Here is a 24,983-nt window from a genome sequence, read left to right as displayed (position 1 = left end):
TATATTGCTGCTCACGCTTGATTCTGTCGGACACGATTTAAAGCAGCACCAGGTGGTCGTTTCCTTGGTAACACCACTACTTCATTAATTTACGACTCGACATTAAGCCTAAAGCATGGACATTCAAGGTCGAAGTAAGTGGGAAAATGTACTTAGTTGATAATGAATTTAACACTAGTAGTAATCCCCCAAATATATGTATTATTTTATATTTATTATTTATTCACTCACGTGTTTAGCTAGCCGCAGCTACGCTAGCCGGCTAGCTGACGTTGTCGTTGAGTATAGAGCTAAACTTATAAGGTGTGCGATAATACACAGCTCTGACGAACTAAAGAGGTTTACATTTTAAAGCAAACGTCGCTTCACACCATCTTCCCCGCCACAGGTGTGCAGAGCAGCGGCGAGAACATTGTGGACATGGTTGACATGGAGGACGAAACCTTTGCGATTTCCAGGTTGGTTGAATGGCATCGATTTAATACTGATTATTCAGGAAGCATGTGTCAGTCTCGTGTTGTGAACCGATTTCTTACGTCCTGCTTTCAGTTCCTCAGCTGCAGACACTGCATTCGACTCTGTCATTGGATGCATAGAAGACATCATTATGGGTGAGATGATTACAATTGAAATTACTCTCGCCACCAGTTGTGATGCACATGCTTTTTGTGAGAATGAACATTTGTGATGCTGTTTTCTTTAGAGGATGATTTCCAGTTACTACAGCGGAACTTCATGGAGAAACACTATAAAGAGTTTGACAGCACTGAAGAGAACAAGCTGAGCTATACACCCATTTTCAATGAATATGTGAGTGGTGGTTATATCTGTCGCACAGTTTTAAGGTTTGGGTTTGAATTTCGACCTGGCCCTCCACCATCGAGTTTGCTTGTTCTCTCCTGTTTTTGTTCTGGCTTTTCCGTACTCCCACATCCTCAAAACATGCATGTTAGGTTAATTGAAGAAGTCTAAATTGTCCATAAGTGTGTGTGACTGGTTGTTTGTTGATACTGATGAACGTACATTTGGGGCATATATCTGTGCCACCCGGGCCGGTGGTTGGGGGTTGCACTGGCCTTAACCACCACTTTTAATAGCATGATAGCCTGTAGCTTTAATGTGTATTACCATTTGTTGTTTGTGTATAGGTGGAGCTGTTGGAGAAATACGTCGAACACCAGCTCATCAACAGAATCCCCGGCTTCATTATGTCCACCTTCATCGATCATCTCATGTAAGCATTGACATCATGTTCATTGTCCACTTCCCCCTAAACTCTTTGAAGACCCTGTAAAGTGAATTCAGAGATTTGTTTCTAAATACATTACACGTGTTAGATGATAATTGCTGAAAACATGTGAAAAGACTGAAAACAATGTTTTTGGAGTCCTCCCTTCCGCCCACTATACAAAAACTTTAGCACCTTTAACCGGATATACAGTATTTTCATGGTACAAACATGTACTTACTGTATGTGTAGGCATAACAAAGATGCTAGATGAAGTAACATTGTTCCAGGATATAGTAGTTGTATTTGATCGACTGTGGAGTCGGGTGGTTTCAGCGCATTCAGTGGACACGTCCAAAGTGTCTAGGCGGAGGAAATGGTTGATTTTTCACAATTTTGAAGCCTCATTTTATATACCATGCAATTTTGTTGAATCATTAAAATTTGTCAGGGTTGTGGTCAATACTCTTCTCTGTGGTAGACATTTATTTTCAATTTACAGAAATTTTAATATCATTTTAAACTCATTTTAGAGTAATGCTCTCCAAAATAAATGACTTTTAGATTCTTTTTTTAAAAAATGTACTGGAATAGTGCATGTGCATGCACATGTCGTGAAAACTGCATAACTTCCACTAAAACGCCAGGCTAATAAACTTAGCTCCTCCCTGATACAGACTTTAGTTCCTCAGTTGAGATGCGTCACTTCAACATACTACCTTAACACCAATTACTACTTTCCATAAATTTGTGAGTAGCGAACTGCGACTAGACAGGGGTTCACTCACTGTACTACAGCCTATTGTTTATGCAAATCATCTTTCACAACTGGCCACCAGATGGCACTCGTGTTGAAAACAGATTCCCATCATGCCTCTGTCTCCCCCCACCTGTAGGAAGCACAAAGATGAGGTGTCAGGTGACATTGTAGACATCCTGCTGTCCTTTATTGACTTTGTGGCCTTCAAGGAGATGGTTCTGCAGTATAAAGTGGTGAGTTGGGGAACAGATATCCCTAAACACTGCCTTTATTGACTGTCATGGCGTATTTTAATGCCATTTAGTATTTTGTAGGAAAAGGAGGGGCGGAGTCTGGACTTGAGCCAAGGACTTGTAGTTACGCCTTTAACCCCTGCAGCGTCCGGCCACTCTGGATCCAATCAGCTGGAGTGACACGCACACACATACAGTCACATGATAGAGCGTGTACGTATGCCATATTGTTGATTGAGCTTAAAACACAATGTTAGCTTGTGATCACACATCAACCTCAAGTCTGACCCATAGAAACAGACAACCACTCACAACTATGGACAATGTAGTCTTGCGTGAACCTTACATGCATGTTCTTGCACCTCGGGAGGAGGTACGGGAACCCACACAAGCACAGGGAGAACATGCAAACCCCACAGAGATTGAAAGACACATCCCAGCTCAAGCCTGCCTGCTATTGTGGCCCAGGTGCTAACTAACGGACCAGTGCGCTACCGCAGGTCGACGCCTGAAAAGTGTAGTTGTGGACAAAACACCCCTAAAAGCTAATTCCCTATACGTTCCTGTATTATGTATTCCTGGTTTAAGATGGAAAATGCATGACACACAGACATAGCACTCTTTTTTTTTTTTTTATTCATAAACAACATCAGGAGGTTTTTTTTTTGTCATTTCTATTACTGTTGGTACTAATCCTTACATTTGTTTAGTAAATTATGAGACATGCACAGACTGATCATAAGTTAAAAAGAACTTATAATGAATATAGCTTGCATGACATGTTTTGAGTGTATGACAGTGCAAGAATTCCTCACATTTTTGCAATATTTATTGTTAGGATTGAATGTTGTGCCTGTGAAGGTGATTTTTAAACGTGTAAATAGATATTTGTATAGCATACTTGTCTATGATGAAATGCTTGTGACATGTTTTCTAATAAAAAGGGGAGAGCCTCATGTCTCCCATTGCTTTAATTAATGTGCTTTTTTTTGTACATGTGCAAAATTGAGCTCCTGTGTTCACCAAAGAATCTCAACTCTACTATAAGTTTCAACAGGAAACAGTAAAATATGTTTCCGCCTTCATGCTTGACTGTGTAAATGTTGTGAGGGTCAGTTCCTCGACTGATATTCTCTAATGCAAAATTATTTTTTTTAAATTGAATAGGTTAGCAAACTTCTAAATTCAGCAGGGGTCAAATAATTTTCCCCAACTTTCGCTTCTAGGCTTGGCCAGATGTATGTGTACACTTTTTAGATGTGTTCTCTCATTATTTACAGGTACTGTGACTAATAGAAAATATTTTGAGTGAAGAAAAAAGTGAATTCTGACAGAAGCACTATTGCATAGGGACTGATGGAAGGTCACATTAGTTTTGACCAAAGGAACAAAAGGTTTGGTTTAACGTTAGACAGGAATGGGGAATGAGGGAAGATAAGGGAGTATGTCAGAAAAGCAGGTTGAAGTGAAAGGATGCACGAATCACAAGCAGGTCTTGGGGAAGGAAGGAGAGAAAGGTTTTAGCAATGAAAAGATAAAAGTAAGAATGCAAGAATAAAAAAAACTGATGGAATGAAGAAAAAGATGCTGTACATGTAAAGAAATTACTTTTGGCCTATTTTTATCGCTCTCTACTTTCGCTGGCGTCAGGCCAAAGCCTTGCACCTCCATAACAATCACTTTTCAGGCGACCACAAAATGGCAAGTTTGTTCAGTCATGCATCGTGAAAGAGAGCAAGCCATTTTCAACACTTTGGATCAATAATGTGTTAAAAAAATAAAAATAAAAAAAATAACCCACGCGTGCGGACTAACCAATAGTATAGAATTTTGAAAAAAATGTGAAATTCACCAAAATGTGACTTTTGAGGTTTTGGCCCGACACCAGCAATAGAGATATACACGGCATCAAGTTGTTGAGTTAAGGGAAACATCTGTTTAATCATCTGTTTAATAATTTCATCTGGTCAACAAACGCCTACAATTATTTGTCACTTTTGTCTGTTGGTAATGTCAGCAGTAGTCATACAAAAAAAAGTGTTGTATATATATATATATATATATATATATATATATATATATACAGCTCAACGACCTGATGCCTTGTGACCCACAGTCTAAGTGTCATCCAGTGGAGTGTACTCTGTGATCCTTGGGCAACAACAATAATCACATGAGTCCTTGTTGATTGCTTAAGTTATGAACCTAGAATTAATGAAAGTCTTTGTGATGCTTTTCTTTGACTCCTAGGTGGGCACTGTGCTGGTGGCAGCGTTTCCTCCGTCTCCTTTCCAGTCCAAATAGGAGAAAAAAGCACTGACGCCGTACGTCACCGTCACCACTGCACCAAAGAACTGCACAGTCAGAGAAACAAGAAGGCTGATGGACAACAGGAAGTGAAAGTGAAGTAACTTCAGGTCTTATGACCACTAGGCAAAGGTCATCATGCTCTATTTTGTCTGCATGCACTTGTTGTAAGACCCATCGTAAGATTCATCTTCACACTAATGGGCCTTTAACTTGACACATGCTATATATCACTGTTAGAATACAGAGGCCGAGGCTGTGTGTGTGCGTGTCCGTGTTTGTGAGAGAGAACCATTGTGGACTTTAGCTTAAGGCTCAACAACTGCACACAGCTTGTATTTTCACTCCTTGACTATATTTGAGGAGAAAGTAAACATAGTATAAAGCACACCTTTTCCTCGTCTCTTTTCTCTGTTTACTTCTTTTTATTTCAGGTGTGTATGCTAAATGAACATGAAGAAAAGTGTCCCAGAGAAACACAGTGTTACATTAACGATGCCACATAATCTGATTCTGTTCTGTGGTTCTGGTCAACAAAACAAATTCTGTCGCTTTGCAAATGCCTTCCTGTTTCCTCTCCATGACATGTACGTCAGGCTTCAAAGGGTAAGTAGGCTGGTTTTCATTTTGCTATACAATAATAAACTTCCCTTTATATTTGCTGATGGTCAAGCACGTTAAACATGTTACTTAAAACCTAACTTGTACAGCTAGCAAAGGATTTATGGTAGCAACAGTTTAAACCTGGAGCAATTTACAGCAATAAAACACCAGTAAGGTGCCATCCCCATTTCCAGAGGTGGGCATTTGACTACATTTTCGTGGTCCTTCATTCACAACCTGTCAGCGGCCTGGGTACCCAGCCGTCATTTGTCAGTCCATCATTTTTCATGACAATCTGAATTATAACCGTCAGTTAAGTCCGTCAGTTAGTCCGTCAGAACTCCGTCGGTCCATCCCCTCACCCCAGCCCCCCCCCCCCCCATTCCAATATATAATAATATAATGATAATAATATATATGCACCTCTTCCCATTCCACCAAAACAATTGGTCACAATACAGAAAAGGTCTTTCCATAAACAGTTCCCAATAAAAGTGCCACCAGATAATCGAAAATGTCCGTGAAAGATCAAGAAAGTGACAACTGCAACCCCTGCCTAAGTGATTCAATAATTGATTTAGATGATGTATTCTAATGCTTTTGTCCGAGCATTCATCTGGATGCCTTCTATCCTTGCGCAAGTGTGAGAGGTGTCCGGTGTCACAGTGCACTCACAGCAGCAGCAGCCATATGTCCAAAGAAGTAGCTGTAGTAGAAGGGCTGAACAGATGCAGCATTGGCCAGGAAGGCGGTCAGATAGAGGAACGTGGCTACTCCATGGTACACCATCACCTAGCAAAGGAAGCATCGCATAGATATATTGCAACATCGCAATCTCCTTCTAGTCACCTTTTTTTTTTTTATCACATTGAAGGTAATGAGTTGCAATACAAAACGTAAAATAATAAAATGTTCTGACTTTACAGCAGGATCTTCCTTTTAAAGTGACAAGGTCAGAGAGGTATTCATTTTACTTGTGTTTATTATTGGGGTTTTACAACTGCACTGAAACATTATGTGTTTGTTCTGAAAACAATGTTGGAGGTGAGCTTTCATGTTTAGCAACATTAGAAAGCATTACATACTAATACTATACAGTACTTATTTCCATTTTCAATGTTTACACCCGAGTCCAGTACTCTCAAGTAACACAGATTTAGAAAATATATAACTCACATTGTATACTGTCTGTTCAATAGTTACGATGGTATTACGGGGATGGCATGCTAACATCTATCTAGCCTTGATGCTAACTTTAGTAAAAGTCACTGCTGTTTTAACTAAAGTAACTGTCAACTATTTCAGGTCATTCAGTGAAAGTTTTTCGGGTTTATCGTCGCTCGTCTTCGAACATATTTAAGCAATGAGAGATTTTTAGCATTTCAGCATCTTAGGAGATTTGAAAATACACATATGTATGTATATAATGTAGACATTGTTGCTATATTAATGAAGCGATTTGGGTTGTACAGAAAAAGTGTAACGGAAAACAAACAAGTTGTTCTTTCCATTTTCAAACGTACTTTTGGAGACAATTCTTAGAAGGTTCCACAATCCCACAATAATTGTATCTATTATTGTCATACTATAGTTAATAGTAATTGTTGTTACATGGTTGGTCTTGTTCATAGTTTACTACTAAATGACTCTGTCAAACAGACTTTTCCTTTTTTTTCTCTCTTTCTCTTTTAGAGGCAGATTCTTTTAAAACAGGTCTTGCACTGAATTGTGTAGGTGCTATATGAACCATGATGAACTGTTGGACTTTAACCGGCTCTTTTTTGCCATGTGTAGTTTGTGGCAGCTTTTCTAACTTATCTGATTATTTCTCTCCGCCCATTGCCCCCTACGTACCGTGAGTGGCCAGGGTACAGCGGCGAGTTTCCTCTGGGCACCAAAGAGTATTATGCTGAAGAGGATGCTGGTGAGAAGCCAGAAAGTGACAGCCACAAACAGCACCCAGCCATTGGCCGGCGCCAACATGTAAGGCGAGCTGGCAATCAGCGCCCAGTGGAGCAGCCCCAAAAACTACACAAGTAAAAACACACACAAGACATCAGGTGATGCAACATCCCAAAATAACTTTGTATTGTATACAGTCCTAAATGTCTATTTTTAACAAGAACAAATTCCATCATATTTGCTCATTATTTTAAATGTTATGTTTTCTCATGACATCAACATTCATTCATTCGTTCTCCGAACTGCTTATCCTCACTATGACATACAGTCGACAATGAAATGAATGCAGAAGACACGACTCAACAGGCCGTTTGCCAAGAAAGTGTCATGCAAGCAGGACTAAATGCCCATTAACATTTAGAGGGGTCATTCAGAGAGCAGATAACCGCATATAAACCTATGATGTACTCTACCAGTAGCGCATATTTAGACCAAGTCAGCAAATTAGCAAAGTTAAATGTTTTTATACACGGTCATCTTTAGTGTGTGGTTATGGTCAGGGTAGAACATTAATCTGTGGCTGTTTAGGAAAATAAAGTTTCAGGCTTCACACAAAATATTGTGCACAACTTATCCATGAAAATATGTCTGACTTTAATGGTATAACAGTCATATGGCTACAAAATTTGAAATAACGACTCTCTGTAATTATGTGTTTATGTTCTAAATGTATGTTTTGTTATAGTTACTCGTTTGCTTGTTTGACGCCCATTTACAAAGTAGTAGCAGGCTCCAACTAGGAGACAAATTCCACGTGTGTTTTTAACATACTTGGCCTGTAAAGATGATTCCAACGTTGATTCTGATTCTACAGGTGCATATCACTGAATCGGAATATTGGTTAAATGCATTTTATTTTCGTAGTTCGGTTCAAAAAGTGAGACTCGTATATTTATACTGTATATAGATTCACTACAGTTTCTATGTTATTTCATTTTGTTTATTAAACAAATACCCCAAATTTTCCATATCAAGAAATTTGTCTTTTTCCATCTAATATGAGGTTCCTATTGAAATAAATTAACATTTTCACATTATTCTAATTAACTGAGATTCACCTGTGTATATTCCATTTTTTTTAGATATAGAAAGCTATACAGTAAGAAAAATATTAGTAACACCTCTCAGTTTCTGGCAGACTCAAGCAAAATGGAGCACTGTCTCAATCGTTTCCCAACCTTTTTTTTTTTTGCTTGTGTACCCCTAACTGATATGTGTAGAACATAACGCAATTGATTATGAGATGAAAATCACATTATTTTGTTTCCTTAATTTAAATATTTAATTCTTAGACATTGTCTTGACATTGTCTTCATCTCAAACATATATATGTTGTTTGAAAGTAGATTAGTAGTATGAATATAAATACATACTCTATATATGAACTAAAATAAAGAGGAAACCTGCCTTTGTTATACTGCATATACTCTTAGAAGAACATTTACCACCAAAAATGGAGCTCCTTTGAAAAAGTCCCATTTAAACAAGTATTTCAACTCAAAACAAAACACTGAACACGAATAACATTCAGACCCACTATAGCAGTTTGACTTTCTTTTCATTCATTTCATTAATCATCTGAGCTTTAATGAGACATTTGAGTTGACACGTGGCTGTTGTGAGTTTGGCTCGGCTGTGCCACAGGTTATTGATCTGGAAAATCAATTATTAAATATTCCCATGTACCCCCTGCAATGTGCTCCCTTAGGGCTTCGTGTCCCCCTGAATGGGAAACGCTGATCCAAATAAAGACAGAATTTTGGGAATCGGAGGTTATATATTGTGCAAGTGTACTTCACGTTGTGTCTGAGGGTATTTAGTTACAAATGTGAGCTCATTAAACACCAGGACAAGTTAATGATTTATGTCACAAGCATGTGAATCATGCGCTTCATAATGGCGCTTGGTTAAATATAACTGAAAGGTCTAAAAGCCACAAAGTGGCCTAATGACTCAGACTTGACTTCAGGCGCAGCTCATAAAGGTGGATGCTCATAAAGCATGCGGGTGACAAATGTACAGAGATGGGCATTGCGCTAGACTGACGTGTTGTGTTGGGTTCTTTTTAAAAAAAAGACCACTGTTCTCTTCTGCGATAGCACGGAGCCGCCATTATTAACTGCCTGCCACAACTCTCCAATGTGTGTTCCCTGCAGTAACATTGCACTCACAGGCATAGCCTGCCCTCTAGTGGTTCAACACATGTAATACCATTGATTTTGCCACAGGACGCCCATTTCACTGACGAGGAAAAAGGCGGATATAGCAATTTTGTTTTGTTAACTAACTGTTAAAGTGGAAGTCAACCAAAACATATTTTTTTCAAGAATATGTTCCCAGCAGGCCCACAAGTTGAAACACGGCATTCTGATTAATTTTGTGTTTGTGGAATATACGTTTAGCAGAAAAATGCGCACCTTTTTAGCCATCTCTGGGGGCGGCCATTTTGTCTTCTGTCGACTGAAAATGACATTACAACTGCTCACGACGACCAATCACGGCTCACCTGTTTTCTGACTCCGAGTCATGATTGGTCGTTGTGAGCAGTTTTGATGTCATTTTCAGTCGACAGAAGACAAAATGGCCGCCCCCAGAGATGGCTGAAAAAGGGTGGATTCCCACTTATTCCACAAACGCAATATTTATCAGAATGCCCTGTTTAAACTAGTGGGCTTGCATAGAACATATTCTTGAAAAAAATATGTTTGCGTTGACTTCCGCTTTAAGTTCATTAAGTACATAAATTATGCCTTTTCATGCGAAGTATGTCCTTGTCTGGGATATCTCTAGACCTTAAAATCTCTCCAAACCGTCATTCATGCTCATGCCAGGTCCACTGTACACTTAAAGCTATGACCCGGAAGTGGACGTTTTTTTTCGTTCTCCTAAAATAACAATGCGTTATTTTGTCATGTCATGTCATGTCATCTTCCAAAGCGCTTATCCTATATAGGGTCGCGGGGAGTTGCTGGAGCCTATCCCAGCCGTCAATGGGCAAAGGCAGACTACACCCCGAACTGGTCGCCAGCCAGTCGCAGGGCACACATAGACACTGTCACTGAGCGGGAATCGATCCCACGCTGCCCGCACACAACTCAGGCGTGTGTACCACTACACTATCAGCGGACATTCGTTATTTTGTAAAAATTATTTTTATTGCCTTACGAAAAAGTTTTGCAACAAAACGCAATAGTATTGCATTACAACGCAATCTTAAATATTCTCGTGGCGTCCCATGGCTAATCTTGGGTGACACTTAAACAGTTGTAAACAATTCAATCCACTCACGATACTCACAGCCACTAAGTGCATTTGAATAGGAAATTAGCAAGATAATGAGCATTAGATAATGTACATGAATTATGAAAACTCTGCCGTTAGCCTCTCTAACAAAATGTCATGTATAGACGCTTTTTTTTTTTTTTTTTGGGTGGTGGGCGGTACGAACTGACGGAATGTAAGGACAGAAGCGCTTTGAAAGGATGAGGCCGGATAGGGTCGGAGGATCATTATTTTGATGAATGAGGTTGGAGGGACGATGACGGAGGGGTGCCCAGGTCACGGACGGAGGACGGACCGGCAAAATAGGGTAAAGTGCCCATCTCTGCAAATGGATGACACATGCGATACAGCCACACTTGAAACATAGCCCCACACAGGCAGGTCCAGTTTAATAAAGGGATAATCCGGGGAGGCAACGCTGGTCAAACAGTGAGTCACTTGTCCACTGTCCAAATATGTACAATATAACGCAAACGCAATGACCTGATCACATTCCCAACCACTGTGTCACACCACATTGGCGTTTCATGAGAGACCATCAGGAAATTATTCAATTTCACTTGGTTTGTCTGAAAATTATTCTGTATTTACTACCAATAATGTATCTTAGTTCATCTATTTATGCCAGTGACATAGAGTGAGTCCGCTGATAGTGTAGTGGTACACACGCCTGAGTTGTGTGCGGGCAGCGTGGGATCGATTCCCGCTCAGTGACAGTGTCTATGTGTGCCCTGCGACTGGCTGGCGACCAGTTCGGGGTGTAGTCTGCCTTCGCCCATTGACGGCTGGGATAGGCTCCAGCAACTCCCCGCGACCCTATATAGGATAAGCGGTTTGGAAGATGACATGACATAGAGTGACTTAATTTAAATGTTCTTCTACTACCACCACACATCATCATTTTGTTGTGTATAAATGAACAGTTAAAGTGCTGACAATTGGCATTTATAGAAAATAGAGCTGCCCCGACTAGCAGTCTGCCTATCACAGAATCCTTTATGTTACATAAGTATTTCATTTGTATTAACTTAGAATACTCTCATTAAAAATGATCAACTTTAAAATAAAGCCGGAAATAAAAAGTAAACATTTTACTATTTTTTAATTTTTTAAATGAGACATCTGCTTTTGTATTTAAAAACTCTTTGGATTTTAGGTTACATTTTTGTTTGGTGGGTGTTGTTCCATGAGATATTTGTATTGTCAAATGCGTGCCTTCGGTCAATAAACGTTGGGAAACATTGACCTAACCAGTGATTCTCAAAGTGTGGTCCGAGTACCACTAGCGGTACAGGGGCTCCCTCTAGTGGTAGATGATAGTATAACTCAATAAATGCAAATAAAATTCCCCACTTTTAAAATATAAAATACAACCAATTACTGTATATGAGAGTAAATCTTGTAGCTACGCTATTCAGCCTGTTTGAACTTTTTCACTTTTCATGTTACATGTTTTACTTTTTATGTACAGTCCTTTTTTTTTTAGCTTTCAAGTACTGTACAGTATATTTTAATTATCCATCCATTATCGATACCGCTTATCCTCACAAGGGTCGCGGGCGTGCTGGAGCCTATCCCAGCTGTCTTCGGGCAGTAGGCGGGGGACACCCTGAATTGGTTGCCAGCCAATCGCAGGGCACACAAAGACAAACATCCACACTCACAATCACACCTAGGAGCAATTTAGAGTGTCCAATCAGCTTACCATGCATGTTTTTGGAAAGTGGGAGGAAACCGGAGTACCCGCATAAAACCCACGCAGGCACGGGGAGAACATGCAAACTCCACACAGGGAGGCCGGAGCCGGGATCGAACCCACAACCTCTGAACTGTGAGGCGGACGTGCTAACCAGTCGACCACCTGTTTTAATTATTTAAGTATAATTTTTATTCAACTTTGGTGTGCAGTACATATTTAACTCAGGACAGTGTTAATGTTCAAATTGTGAAAAATGCTACACTGGCTTATTTTTACCTACTGTATTACTGTATTATTATGGTTGCACTTGGAGAGCCAAATATTACCTTAGATGCTATTGTTGCAAAAGGTCTGAGAAGCCTACAAAATCACTCTGTGCTGCTGCTGTACTTCCTGTATGTACACATAATTCGATTTAAATAGTTGCTGCTGTTGATACACATTCCACTTCCATCAGAAAACACTCATACTCGTACTGTTCCTCTGTTATCTTATCTTCTGTTGCCGATGTTACATCATCACGTGGCTTTTCCATTAACTCGGCCAAACAATGAATGTACAGTGGAGCCTCTAAAATTTGTTTGTCGCTGAGGTCGAACGTTTACACTACACAGGACCCCAGCATAACTCATGAGAGCTCAGTTCTACGAGCTTCATAGATTATGTCCCTGTGTTTTATTTTTTATGTTTTTTTTTTGTTTGTTTTTTTTACTTACCGGGTAATCCTAAACGATAGACTTCTATCATACTTGTAGGTGAAGAGACATCAGCCTACTTTATGACAGCTTGTTCAAATAAAAGTAGTGAGTGGTGTTATTTATTCTCGCTACAGGGCCTAAGTACCACAAATTGACTTTGTACAAGAAACAAAGAGCACCATAAAATGTTTATCACACATAATTTAAACCCATTAAAAACCCATTAATTAAAACCCATTATCCCAACTTTTTACACCCAAAATAGGAAAACAAAGGCCATCCAAACCACTCACTATTTGAGCCATCATGAGGACAGATGGGATGCTCCTGATGAAAGACATGTCCATGCTAGTGGTCACATTAGCTGCCAGCCCTCTGAGGCTGTTGCCGCCCTGCTGATTGTTCTGGGAGTTGGGGGACCCGGTCTCCGTGGTAACCTTGGAAGGGAAGTCTGTCATATTCGGATAAATAATTTAAAAAACAAAACAAAAGACAAAAAAGGAAAAGAGAAGTCTCCAGCGGAAAAATTAAAAGGAAGCCCAACAGGCTAAAAGACAAATACACGGACAAAAAAGCAAAGAGCAGAGTATTCAGTGAAACTTCCAGGATCAAATATTGTCTATCTGCGTCACGCAAACACAGTTGCACATGGAGTGCCATCCTCCTGCTGTTTGCCGCTGTCTGCTAATTCCCTATGACTCCTCCCATATGACTCCCCGAGGCCTCGCCACCTGTTAATGTTTGAAAAGTGGGAGGAGGGCAGGCCAAAAGGAAACACAGTGTCACCCTCGAAGACAATTTTCTTAGGCACTCGTGGCCTAATATGTGTGCATCCTCTATATCCTGTTCAGGGGGTGACGTCTGACCTAGGGTGACTTCAGTGGGGTACACCCTGGATCGAGTAAGATATTGCAAACATTACAAAACTGATTTCTATGAAAGTTTGTAGAGGGGGTTGGCTGGCACAAGACCACCAATGAACCCATTCTAGTTTGATGTGGATCCGGATAAAAGTGCAGTATAAACTAAAAGTTTTTGTGTTTTAGTCTAAAACGCTAAGCTCCATTATTTTTTATTTTTGATAACTGTTCGGTCTTGGTCTGTGGCTTACACCCTAGTGGCATATGGTTTTAAACATGTAATCTAATTATCGTGTCAGAGTCTTACAAAAAATATTTTTCACTTGTAACATAATTTATTACTCCTACTGTACTCCTTATTGCTGCTGCTCATGTTATACTTCAGCAAATATATTTTCAAAACAAATGATCTATTAACTTTTTCTCTTTCAAAAAGTGATTTCATAAATTGTATTTATTTAGCGCTCACTGAAACAGATGTATTTTTTATTTTATTTATTGTTATTATTATTATTATATTGTTATTGTTATTATTATTATTATTATTATCAATACAAGTGAGAGCCCATTATTATTATCATTATTAATTTCTTAATGTATTTATTTGTTTATCCACTATTTAAAATAGACAATGAAAATAATAATAATTTATTAATCACATTATTTAATATTATGTTTTATCTTAACTTGAATTAAAACCCGTTTCACCCTGTCAACGTTTCTGACGCAGCTTGATGAACATGTGAACCAATCAGCTCAGCGAATTCCACCCCCTTTCGAAATTGGCCAATCACAGGCTACAGGTGTCTAATACGGAAATGTGGACTCAAACCTCTTCAAACATGAAATAATCTGATTTTTTTACATAGTTAGAACGAACGGCTACATTTTGTATTAAATTGACATGCGGGAGGGCACAATAGCCAATATTTACATTTTTGTTCAGAGCCCTGGACTTCACATTTGACTAGTTACAGTCAGCACATGTTGAAGAGGTTCCCTACATATGCTTGTGGGCCAACCGAGTACGGACCAGTACATATTTTGGGGGTTTTATAAAAGTATTAGTTAAAAAAGTTATTGTCAGAAGTGGGATTCGAACCCACGCCTCCAGGGGAGACTGCGACCTGAACGCAGCGCCTTAGACCGCTCGGCCATCCTGACGTACTGAGCGATTAAAAGAAAATGTTTTAAAGATACTTTTCATAAATCCACCGAATGGCCCAGTATCTTCATATAATATAATATAATGTACTATATTATTTCTCAAAAGTGGCTTCGAGCGTCTGTTCCACGAGGCAACAGTTGCACGATGCAGGCAAAAGCAGCTTTTTCAAACGCGGACTTCTGTCTCCCTCTAATGGAGAATATTAAAACAGCTTTGTGTGAATCCTACGAATTCGGCCCACACAGAAAATACCTACATATAAAAGCCACAATTTGGTCTCAGGCGATGTGCCGGTGAACAATGCTCACCAACATTCCCCATAACATTCCCTAGGTATGGAAGAAAGTAATAAACATGTAGGAGTGTTATGTGGACCTAAAAATTTTCATGCAAAACAAAATTTTGAATAAAAGGGACTTGACCCAAAGGCTGACCCATGATAATGCATTGGAACTATAAAAGTCTTGTTCGAATTGAAAAACATTTTTAATTAATTAACATTTTAATTTTTTATCAATATGTTAAAGGGGGGAAAAAAACCTGGTTTAGCTACACAGGCCATATTTTAAGTAACACTAGTCATTCTTGAGTGCAATGATTTAAAATTAGGTAACCAAGTTATCAATATGTTAAAGGGGGAAAAAAACCTGGTTTAGCTACACAGGCCATATTTTAAGTAACACTAGTCATTCTTGAGTGCAATGATTTAAAATTAGGTAACCAAGTTAAAACAATAAATCACTTCTATACGGAGCCCCTAAAGTGACATGGAAGTTAAAAAAAACAACAACTTTTAAATTAGATGACATTCGGTGGGTGTAATAAAAGTCATGTTGAAGGTGCAAATATAAAAAAAAGTAGAATGATCTACATGGATGGCATCCTTGTTTATGAATTTCTACAAATAGGACAATCAACAGCACTTGAACAAGGTGTCACATAAACCAACCCTTCGTATATATCCTCATATTTACTAATGAGCCTGTATGAGTTTAAAAGATGATAGTCTTGAGCGGCTAGCTGGTGCAAAGGTCAAAATGTTTCCCTTCGCTCGTGTCCAAAAGCACATCTTAACTCTTTTATGAGGCATTTGCCACATGGATGACACAAATGTCAGCACTCGGGAAGAGTCAAGTGTTTGCTAACACGTGGGCCTTTCGTGCTTCTACTTTGAGATTTTACCCTTAGGGCCACCTTAGTTTTTGTGTGTGGTCAACGCTCCAGTAAAGAGACAAAAAAAAAAAAAAGATTCTCGAAAGTTATATTAACAGTATTAGAACAAAAGGGAAAAAATAACTGCGCTTTAAACAGCCACTCTTGGCTGTTTAAGATCATGACAGACAGGGACTCTTAATTAAAGGGGTTTCAGATTGCAAAATTTGAAAATTCTCTCTGGCATCATTTAGGACGTATAATGGAAAATTGGCTTTGAGGACGAGTGCTACGAAAATGGATGGGCGGATGTCTCCTTGAAATGCTTTGCATAAAAAATTAGCCTCTCTGATGTCTCAGTAAGAGTCAACATATAAAACTCTCAATGTAATCAGTTCAAGAAAAATCTTTATTCAAAAAATCCTGAGCAAATCTTGCATTTCAGCTTTCCACACTTATTATCATGGAATAGTTCACACATTTAGGGATAAATCAATTCAACCAAGCATACAAAAATAGATTTGATTTGATTTGCGATATCTGAGTTCAGAATTTTGATGATTGTGCCAGTGGTCATTTGTGAGTGTCTTACATTTTGCAATGAAGTACTGTACATGGAAGAAATTAGATGCCTTTATAAGGAATGTGAAGTAATAGCATAAAACCTTTTTTGGTGATGCTTTTCCTTGCGTTTCATGCACTAACTGAAAATATAACGGTCGCAATGATATTACGGCTAATTCAGCGCAAAGAATGATTGGCCAACAATCAATGTAGCGGCTCCCTTGACATCTTGGAGCCGGTCTGAGTCAAAGTCCACAAGGAGCTTCCTGACGCCGGCTCGCGCGGGCATAAAGTTGAGCTTGACACACACTTTCTGACCAGGGCCGATGTCACCGCTGAAAGAGAAGAAGAAAAAAAAAGGGTATGATGTGCCCAAAAAGCAGCTACGCTAATGAAGTTGTGGGCCTGTATTTTTTTTAAGTCTGTACTCACTTCATTTTGACCTCAGTGCGGGACACCAGGCCTGCCCCTTCCACAGTGAAAACGCCCTGCTTCAGTGGCACCGGGAGAGGGTTGGTAAAGGAGATGGAGCCTGTTACTGCTTGATGTACAACAGCCCTACCAGGAACCTGCATAACGACAATTGAACAAAGTCACGTGATGCTTTTTATGGCTACGTTCATCCATTCTCTAAACCAGCGGTCTACAACCACCGGTTCGCGGACCAGTATACCGGTCAAAGGGGGGTCCTCTCCATTGTAAGAGAGAGAAAGCCAAACCTAGCAAACCTGCATGCTGTTAGCCTTTACGCACCTCTACAAGCATCTCAGGCAAGCTAAGTGGGATTTTAACCACGGCCATGTCAGGTTCGTTCTCTCCCTGGGCCTCCAGGAGCGCCATCACCTTGACCACATGGTGTTCGGAGACACACTTGGCGTAGTCGTTGTAGTGCACGCGCAGCACCTCCTTGTGAACTGGACACACACATTAAGGCGACGGCACATTTGAAAGTCGAGGCCACGTCCCCTCTAGGCACGAATGCGAGTCGAGGTATCGCTTGCATGTTTTTTTCAGGTACCGACCTTTGTGGGCCGGCACAGAGACATTCTTGGTTTGTCTGTCAAACTCCCCTCGGTTTAGACAGTTGTATGTTACTGCCGTGGCCAGCGTGGTCAGACGAGCGTGAGCTTCGACTCCTCCGTCGTTCTTCAACTGCAAATGGAATCAGTTCATTTTATTATTATTATTATTATTATGATTATTATTATGTTGCCATGGTTTCATAAGAAACAACACTTGCCCTCAATTTATGCTATCTACTTAAAGTAGGTTATAATTAGCATTTATCGCCATCGGAAATAATGGCAGTGACTTCCCCTAATAGACTAAACATTTTAATCACATAGCTAATCATAGTGCAGAATGCGGTGAAATGTAGCACGGACCCATCCCTAAGACTGCATGACTAACTATCAACATCAATTTCCAATTGAACCCCAATTCATGTCATTAACGAGGCCTCCTATATTTACTGTTATACCATGTCAAAGTGGCTGGAAGCTTTTTGCACAGTGCTGCTAATGTGCTATCAGTGCATTCATTCATCACTGTCCAAGCACCTCATACCTCGACAACAACGTCAAAGTCTGATCCGAATATAGGTTTGCCATGTTTGATGGTCATCTGCAATTTGCCTGGTTTTGCCCTTTCAGTGGACGGCTCTCTGCCTCGACGTCCCGCCTTCTCGTACACCTCTCTCTCTTTCTTGGAGCCTGAGGAAAAAAAGAGGACGTTAATTGATACCGTTGATCATTACTTTCATTCATCGAAGGGGAAATCATTTTCTCTGCAGTATGCAGTACTTTGTATTATTTTGGGTATCGAAACAATGTACATTATAAACATTAAGTTTTGCCATGGTGATATGAACAGTTAAATATGTCAGGCCAAAACAGATTGCCTTTAAAAAGTATATATATATTTAGGATAAGTGACATCTAGGAAGACTTTTTCTTTAAAATAAAAATACATAGCCCATTTATGTTCTGTGAAATTCATAAAGACTCATTTTATAAATAAAAATAATTACTTATGTTAAGTCAGAAAAGGTTGTCTATTTTATTTGTAATTAAAAAAGAAATGTAATTCTTATAGGGAAATCTACCCAAACATACAACATACAACATTTTTTCAAGAAAATTTTCCCAGCAGGCTCACTAGTTGAAACACAGCATTCTGATATATATTGCGTTTGTGGAATAAGAGTTAATCCATCCGTTTTTAGCCATCTCCGGGGGCGGCCATTTTGTCACTTCGACTGAAAATGACATCACAACACAGGGCTCAGGGAACGACCAATCACAGCTCGCCTGTTTTCTAAAGCTGAGCCGTGATTGGTTGTTACCTGAGCCCTGATTAGTTGTAATGTCATTTTCAGTCGACAGAAGTGACAAAATGGCCGCCTCCTGAGATGGCTAAAAACGAGTGGATTAACTCTTAAATCCTGTTTCAACAAGTGGTCTTGCATAGAACGTATTCTTGAAAAAAATATGTTTGGGTTGATTTCCGTTCTAAACATCCCTGTTAAAAAAATCACTTCCAATGAAATATTGGCAGAACTAGTTGTCAATTTTATGTCAGCATCTGTTCAATGTAACTAACAAAGTCATGTCTAATCTAACTTTTAAAATCAAGTAACCAGTAAGGGAACTAAGTTACTTTTTCAGGGCACCACTGTTCACTAACCTTCCGGGTATTTGTAGTGTAAAGTGACATCTTCTCTGCTGTTGTTGAAAACACTTTTGGTGCTGATGTTCATGCCAATACTGTCCTGGGACACTCTGATCTGTAACAATAAGCATAATCATTGTTTTAAATCAATTACATGCACGGCTTTCTTAGAGGGATGAGGATGAATGTAGTGTAGGCGCACCTTCTGACGTTGGCCGTCTCTTCGGACAATCCAGTGGATGATGTCAGCGTTCACCTCAGCAAATATAAACGGAGCATCGTACTTGACGCCCAGATTGCCCTCCTTGATGGCCGTAATGGGACATGGACCACAGCAGAACTCCCCTGAGAAGTAAAATGTCTTAGTAATCATTTCATCATCATTTTTGATGAAATGATGTCTAGAAATGCAAATGCTGATTTATCAACAGCAAGATGGCATTTTGCAGCTATAACAACTAAATTGCAGATACAGCGGTGCCTTGAGATACAAGTGATAAGCGCAGCTTTTCGAGACTCGAGCCGTTGTTCGACCAACTGTTTGCTGTGACTTGCGAATGCAGGCTTGACACATGAGTGCTTTGTGGTGGCAGTGAACTCCAATTACTTCACAATAAGCATTTTGGAAAACAGTGGACTTTAAAATAAAAATAGGGCTTCAAGCTGTTTGACACTCCCAGTTGATGTTAACTGTCAAACTAAACATAAAGACCTTGTCTGTTTAATGCAACCAAATAGTTTAGCCTTTCAGTCCGCTATCTTAACGCTAATCCTAATTAGTATCTATGTTGCAGCGCTATCACACTTTAAGCAGCGGTTTGAACACAAATGTTGCAGACACAACAACTGTAAAATTGTCGAAAGTACACATCTGCAGAGGAGCTAACACTCCTTGCGCACTCTGTGACCATGAGCATGCCACTGCCACCTACTGTAGTGGATGTACAATGACACTTTATTAAAGTACGCCAAAAAATAAATAAATAAAGGTTCCTCGGGATCACACTCCTCCCTGATTCGAGAAGTACTGTGTTAGAGTGGTATTTTTCTGTAAAAGGCAAGTTTATCAATTTTACCCAGCAAATTTTTAAATGGTTTCAATTGGCATCGTGCCAGAAAATGTGAAAATCTCCTTACTTAAACAAAGTTGACGAGATAAGAAAGATTTGTACCATCGCTCAATTCTTGAGGGGTTGGGTCCAAAACCTGCCAGCCATCATTTCCCTGCGGGAGATCCTGTCTCTTCATCCAGGACTCAACCCAACAGTGGAAGTTCCTAACAGGGGCGGTTGAGAGAAATGTGCATGACATATGATGTGACGATGGAGCCCTAGATGTTTTTAATTTAGCTTGTGATCGCTCTCCTACCAGCTGCTGTCGGACCTTCCTCTTGAGTCAAGGCTCTCCATTCTTTCATTGAACAGGAAGTCCACAGAAAGGTTTCCATCAGTGTCGTGAGCTGAAGCAAAGTTGGTAATGTGACGTGTCGGGATTCCCAGGCAGCGCAGTACTGTCAGGAACACAAGACAAATTCAGGCTTTAAACACAATGTTCTCAGAGCACTTTGCAACAGAGATACAAAGAGATTGGGAGTGTCACAAAAAGACATCGAAGTTGGACACCCTGAGAAATGTATTCGTCTATTCGTGGATCAAACACCTGTGGTTCATATCCTTGTTAGAGAATAGCAAGGTGCGCAGAAAGAAACGTTAAATTACATTTTAGTTTCATCCTCATGTTTCCCCTGGAATCCAAATATTCCGAAGTCTCTGTGATTAGTGTATATTAAAGAGATAGTTCGCAATTCTGCGAGGGAGCTGGACACTTTGAGATGTTTCAAAAGCTCACCCGTGCAGGCCACAGCAGCGTAGACCCAACATTGGCCGTATTTGACCGGCCTAGCTCTGCCATTGCTCCACTTTTGGAGGATCGGAACGCTGCTGGTCCATTTGGAAGGCGAGACGCCGTCAGAGTACGGCTCCTGCCAGCGGCCCACCAACACACCACGGTCACCGTTGGAGTTTACCTGGACACACGTACTGAATTCTTAGTGTGCTTTTTCATCATAATTTTCATTTCTTTCGTCATCTTTCTCTAGCCATCTATTTACTGTGGCTCTTATCCACATTAGGTCACTCACAGGTTACTGAAATACTTTCCAACTGAGTTTGGGCAAGAGGCGAGGTATATCCTAGAGTATTGCCAGCCAATCGAAGGTGACATTACGACAAACAAACGCTCGCATTCACATCTATGGGAAATGTAGAGCGGGGGTGTCCAAACTCTGAACCCCGGGCCATTTGGTGTGGTGGCCAGCTACTTGCTTTCATCGACCCACCGCATATTCTAAAAATAAAATTAAACATGACCCACTTGAAAAGGTGGCGAGAAAAGGTGAAAATGTTGATTGACAGCACTGTTTGTGAAAAAAAGTTCAATTAAATCAAATTAATTTATATCATGCGATAAAATATATCACACTAATAACTAGAGCTGTGCACGAATCATTGGTAACTCAAATTGAGATGTATATTGGCTGTTCAAAACGAATGCTGAATCTGAATTTTTGGATTCGATTCGCATATTGTCGCATGTGTTTGACTGGCAACGCATGATGTGACGTACGTACATATGTCAGAGCGCACAGCGTCCTGTGAAGTGCGCTCTTTGAGAACAACACCCTGAAGTGTTTGTGCGTCTATGGAAATGTTTCGCTGGCTAATGAGCATTATCTTAATCAGTCAATAAAGCCCATCTCGGTAGTTTATCAATGCTTAAGTCGTTACTTCGCTGTTGGCCTAGCACAAATGGAGTTTCCAAACTTGGACACTGGACCGGAGAGACAAATTGATTCAAGGTTAGCTTAGCCCTAGCTAGCTGGTATGACAGAACATGGATAGATTCATAACTTTACCAAAAGCGGAAAAAAAACACACTGGGTTCTTCCGTCGGCCAATGTACGGCGAGGGATACTGGACGTTAAAGTAAGTTATTTTAAACTAAAAAAGGAAAACCTTTCTATTGGTTTGACGCAGCTGCAGTAACGCGTCAGACGCACACAGTCTTGGCCACTCCGATGTTTTCCAAAAAGTTCATATGAGGCATGGCAAAGCGCTTTGGACAACATATTATTGGACTATGACGTGTCTTTCGGTCAAAGTACAATTAGTAACGCATTTGAGTTGATTTGCTGCTTAAACAGTAAACGAATAGAGAAAACAGATTTTGGGTGCGAGTCCAGCTCTACTAATAACTTGTGAGCTGGAGACTATCCCAGCTGACTTTGAGTGGTAGGCACCCCTTGGACTGGCTGCCAGCCATTAATTAAAAAATGTGTCGTTGTTTTGTTGTCATCACCATGGCAGAGATGATCCTGCCCACGTAGACCGGGTCCCATCTTTGTTTCAAGTCCTTCTCTGAGTTTCTCAAGGCGTCATTGGAGTTGTCGAGGATTTCGAAACAGATGTCCATCACATTGTCCTCGAACTGTGACACAAAGAGACGCAAATAGGAGGGAGGAACAGAGACGATGGATGAACAGTTTTCCCATCAAATTGCAAATGGGTGACGCTCTTGTTTGTGTGGTCTGGTTACATTCTGACACCCTCACTCGAGAAGTTTACTCCTCCAATGAGCACAATTTATGATGAGGCTGATAGTCTGTGCTGTCACACGGCTGTGACAATTCACACACAAGCACGTACCTGTCCAAAGTGCCAATGGCGGCTTTGGATGTAGTCCGAGGTGCCCACGTAAATGATCCCATTCTCATTCATGATGTACTCCTGAAGGAGCTTCTCATCGGGAATGTACACAGCATCATCTATGGAACACATTCAAAATATCATCATGAGAATTGGCAAGCAAGAGTAAAATAAGCACTTTCTGCCACGTAAACCACTAGACTTTTTTTTTTTTTACCTTGACACCACGGGTTGTAAAGCAGGTGAAAGTAAACTTTGTCCTTTTTCTCCAGCACATGTCCACTGGGTGACGTCACCAACACTTCCATACGGTAATGGCCGATGATGGCATCCGCCGGGCTGTGGACAGTCAGCAGCATTTCTCCATGGCTTCGCTCCTGCGCAAACCACCAAGCGTCTTTGCTGCGGCCGCCCTTCTCAACCCTGATCACCATCTCATCTCGCTTGCCTGAACAAACAACACATGATGTGAATACATTCATTTATCAGAAGTGCCTCATCTACAGTCCTACACCATTGTCACTGCAGTGAAATGGAGTAGTGACACTTAAAATATGGATTCGGACCAAGACTGTTTTGGTTGAAAACATGGATTTTCTATTGGGATGACTGACCAAGTAAAGCAAAACGCTCACCACTTCTGAGATCATTATCAACAGTACACATTTCATTTTTAGCCAATATCCGAGCATTGTGATGATGAACATTAGTGTTATTGAGTGTTACTGCAATGATACTACAAGCCTCCTTAAGTATTCACATTAGAACTAACAGCCTTGACCTATACAAAAGGCTGACCTTCCAACCAACCAACCAATTGAGTCCAGCATTGCTACGTTACTCACCAAGGTAAAGGACCAAAGCCACGGAGTTTTCGTGGTGCGCAGACTCTGAGCATTGTACTGAGATGGCGAAGGGCTGACCCCTACGTACAATCAATCGCTCCCAATCAATCTCCGCGGTGTGGTGGGCCAAGTTGTTTTGACGACATTTCAGGTCCACTTCCAAAATGTTACCTAATGACAGACAGAGCTAGGATTAGCCCACTTTACATCACTATAGAGTTTATGAGATAGATGGATAGATAGATAGATAGATAGATAGATAGATAGATGGATCAATAGATGGATAGATGGATAGATAGACTCACCTCTGTAGTGCGCCATCATAAGTTGTCCTATCAAAAGGTTGTGTCTTCAAGAATCTTCACACACTTGTCTCGGTGAGCATCTCCGTCTTGTATTTATACAGCCCAAGGCCAACGCTCCCACTATGTGACACTCACCCCTGAAACACACTCCACCCTGCTTCCCATCCGCGTAACCTCTAACATCACTTCCCAAAAGGACTCCTCTTCCGGTAGCTGCACGTTCTCGTGTATTTGCAGTGTAATCATTTAAAACGGGCCTCGCGCTGGCCCCATTCCTGGGCGTACACTGGGCTCTTTGTTGACCTACACTTTTCAAGGGTGCTCTATTATTTACCGCGTATTTCTTTGCAACTGACATTTAGTTTCCACTTTGACATGTGGGTTTTCCAGTGCTAGCTTCTTCATTTTTACTGGGGTCAGTGGTCACTAAAGTGGCATTGCACTTGCACATATTTTTATTTTTATTTTTTTTAATTCAAATGGAAAACATCCATTAATTGCGACATGCACGTTGCATTTCGTACGAGCATTTGTCAAAATCATCAGTGGTTATCACTTTGCTAGGACCCGTAGCATCGATAACTGTGAGCACCGGGCCTGTCCTCCCTCTTCTCGTAAGAGTTTCTCAATATTTACTCGGTAATGAGTCAAAACTGTTGCATTGAGCTTTTTTTTTTTTTTTCTAACTTTTGGGTCATCATTTCAATGCCATGATTCATCGTGTATCAGACTGCTTTGTATTTTGCGCGCAAGATACTGTACACACATGTACTAATGCATGCTGTATTTACACATGACAGCAACACCGGTTTCTGAGAGTGCAAAGTGCGAGAATGCTAACCCTATCGCCTTCATCCCACCGACAGACCAAAATGCCTTTTCCTCAGTATAACAAAACGAGGCAGGAAGACATATATCACAATTGATGAACAGGAAATCTGTC

At 40.4% G+C, this 24,983-nt stretch overlaps 3 protein-coding genes and 1 non-coding gene across 7 annotated transcripts; 1 reads left to right on the top strand and 3 right to left on the bottom strand.

The window, feature by feature from the left end:
* The first annotated feature begins 16 nt into the window (after positions 1-16).
* arl2bp (ADP-ribosylation factor-like 2 binding protein) lies at positions 17-3,195 on the top strand. 4 transcript variants are annotated; one of them, XM_086029350.1, is made up of 8 exons: positions 17-134; positions 389-458; positions 550-611; positions 704-810; positions 1,149-1,234; positions 2,125-2,221; positions 2,303-2,434; positions 2,516-3,195. In XM_086029350.1, the coding sequence occupies exons 1-7, from the start codon at positions 116-118 to the stop codon at positions 2,399-2,401; spliced, it is 540 nt and encodes a 179-aa protein (XP_085885476.1). In that variant the 5' UTR covers positions 17-115; the 3' UTR covers positions 2,402-2,434; positions 2,516-3,195. The 4 variants fall into 4 exon arrangements, with proteins under 4 accessions (XP_085885476.1, XP_085885473.1, XP_085885474.1 ...); XM_086029347.1 differs by having other exon boundaries at positions 2,293-2,434; XM_086029348.1 differs by having other exon boundaries at positions 2,303-3,195.
* A 1,046-nt stretch (positions 3,196-4,241) lies between these two features.
* On the bottom strand, positions 4,242-13,459 carry pllp (plasmolipin). Its single transcript, XM_086029351.1, has 4 exons — positions 13,066-13,459; positions 6,986-7,159; positions 5,807-5,923; positions 4,242-4,575 (listed from the first exon to the last, which is right to left on the bottom strand). Exons 1-4 carry the CDS (start codon positions 13,228-13,230, stop codon positions 4,468-4,470), a joined length of 564 nt encoding a protein of 187 aa, XP_085885477.1. The 5' UTR covers positions 13,231-13,459; the 3' UTR covers positions 4,242-4,467.
* Positions 13,460-14,713: 1,254 nt separating this feature from the next.
* On the bottom strand, positions 14,714-14,796 carry trnal-cag (transfer RNA leucine (anticodon CAG)). Its single transcript has one exon. It is a non-coding gene; the product is annotated as a tRNA-Leu (tRNA).
* Positions 14,797-16,343: 1,547 nt separating this feature from the next.
* tgm2l (transglutaminase 2, like) lies at positions 16,344-24,177 on the bottom strand. The gene is made up of 15 exons (XM_086029533.1): positions 24,041-24,177; positions 23,736-23,906; positions 23,108-23,338; positions 22,891-23,009; positions 22,544-22,672; positions 21,035-21,212; positions 20,555-20,696; positions 20,359-20,462; positions 19,389-19,531; positions 19,202-19,301; positions 18,083-18,228; positions 17,539-17,668; positions 17,270-17,430; positions 16,949-17,085; positions 16,344-16,851 (listed from the first exon to the last, which is right to left on the bottom strand). Exons 1-15 carry the CDS (start codon positions 24,057-24,059, stop codon positions 16,689-16,691), a joined length of 2,073 nt encoding a protein of 690 aa, XP_085885659.1. The 5' UTR covers positions 24,060-24,177; the 3' UTR covers positions 16,344-16,688.
* Between the last annotated feature and the right edge of the window lie 806 nt (positions 24,178-24,983).

The sequence above is a fragment of the Filicampus tigris genome, chromosome 4 (assembly GCF_054856515.1).
Source record: "Filicampus tigris isolate MCC_2025a chromosome 4, RoL_Ftig_1.0, whole genome shotgun sequence".
Taxonomy (NCBI): Eukaryota; Metazoa; Chordata; class Actinopteri; order Syngnathiformes; family Syngnathidae; genus Filicampus; species Filicampus tigris.
Note: the sequence above shows the minus strand (reverse complement) of the source record. Positions and strands in the feature narration are given on the sequence as shown.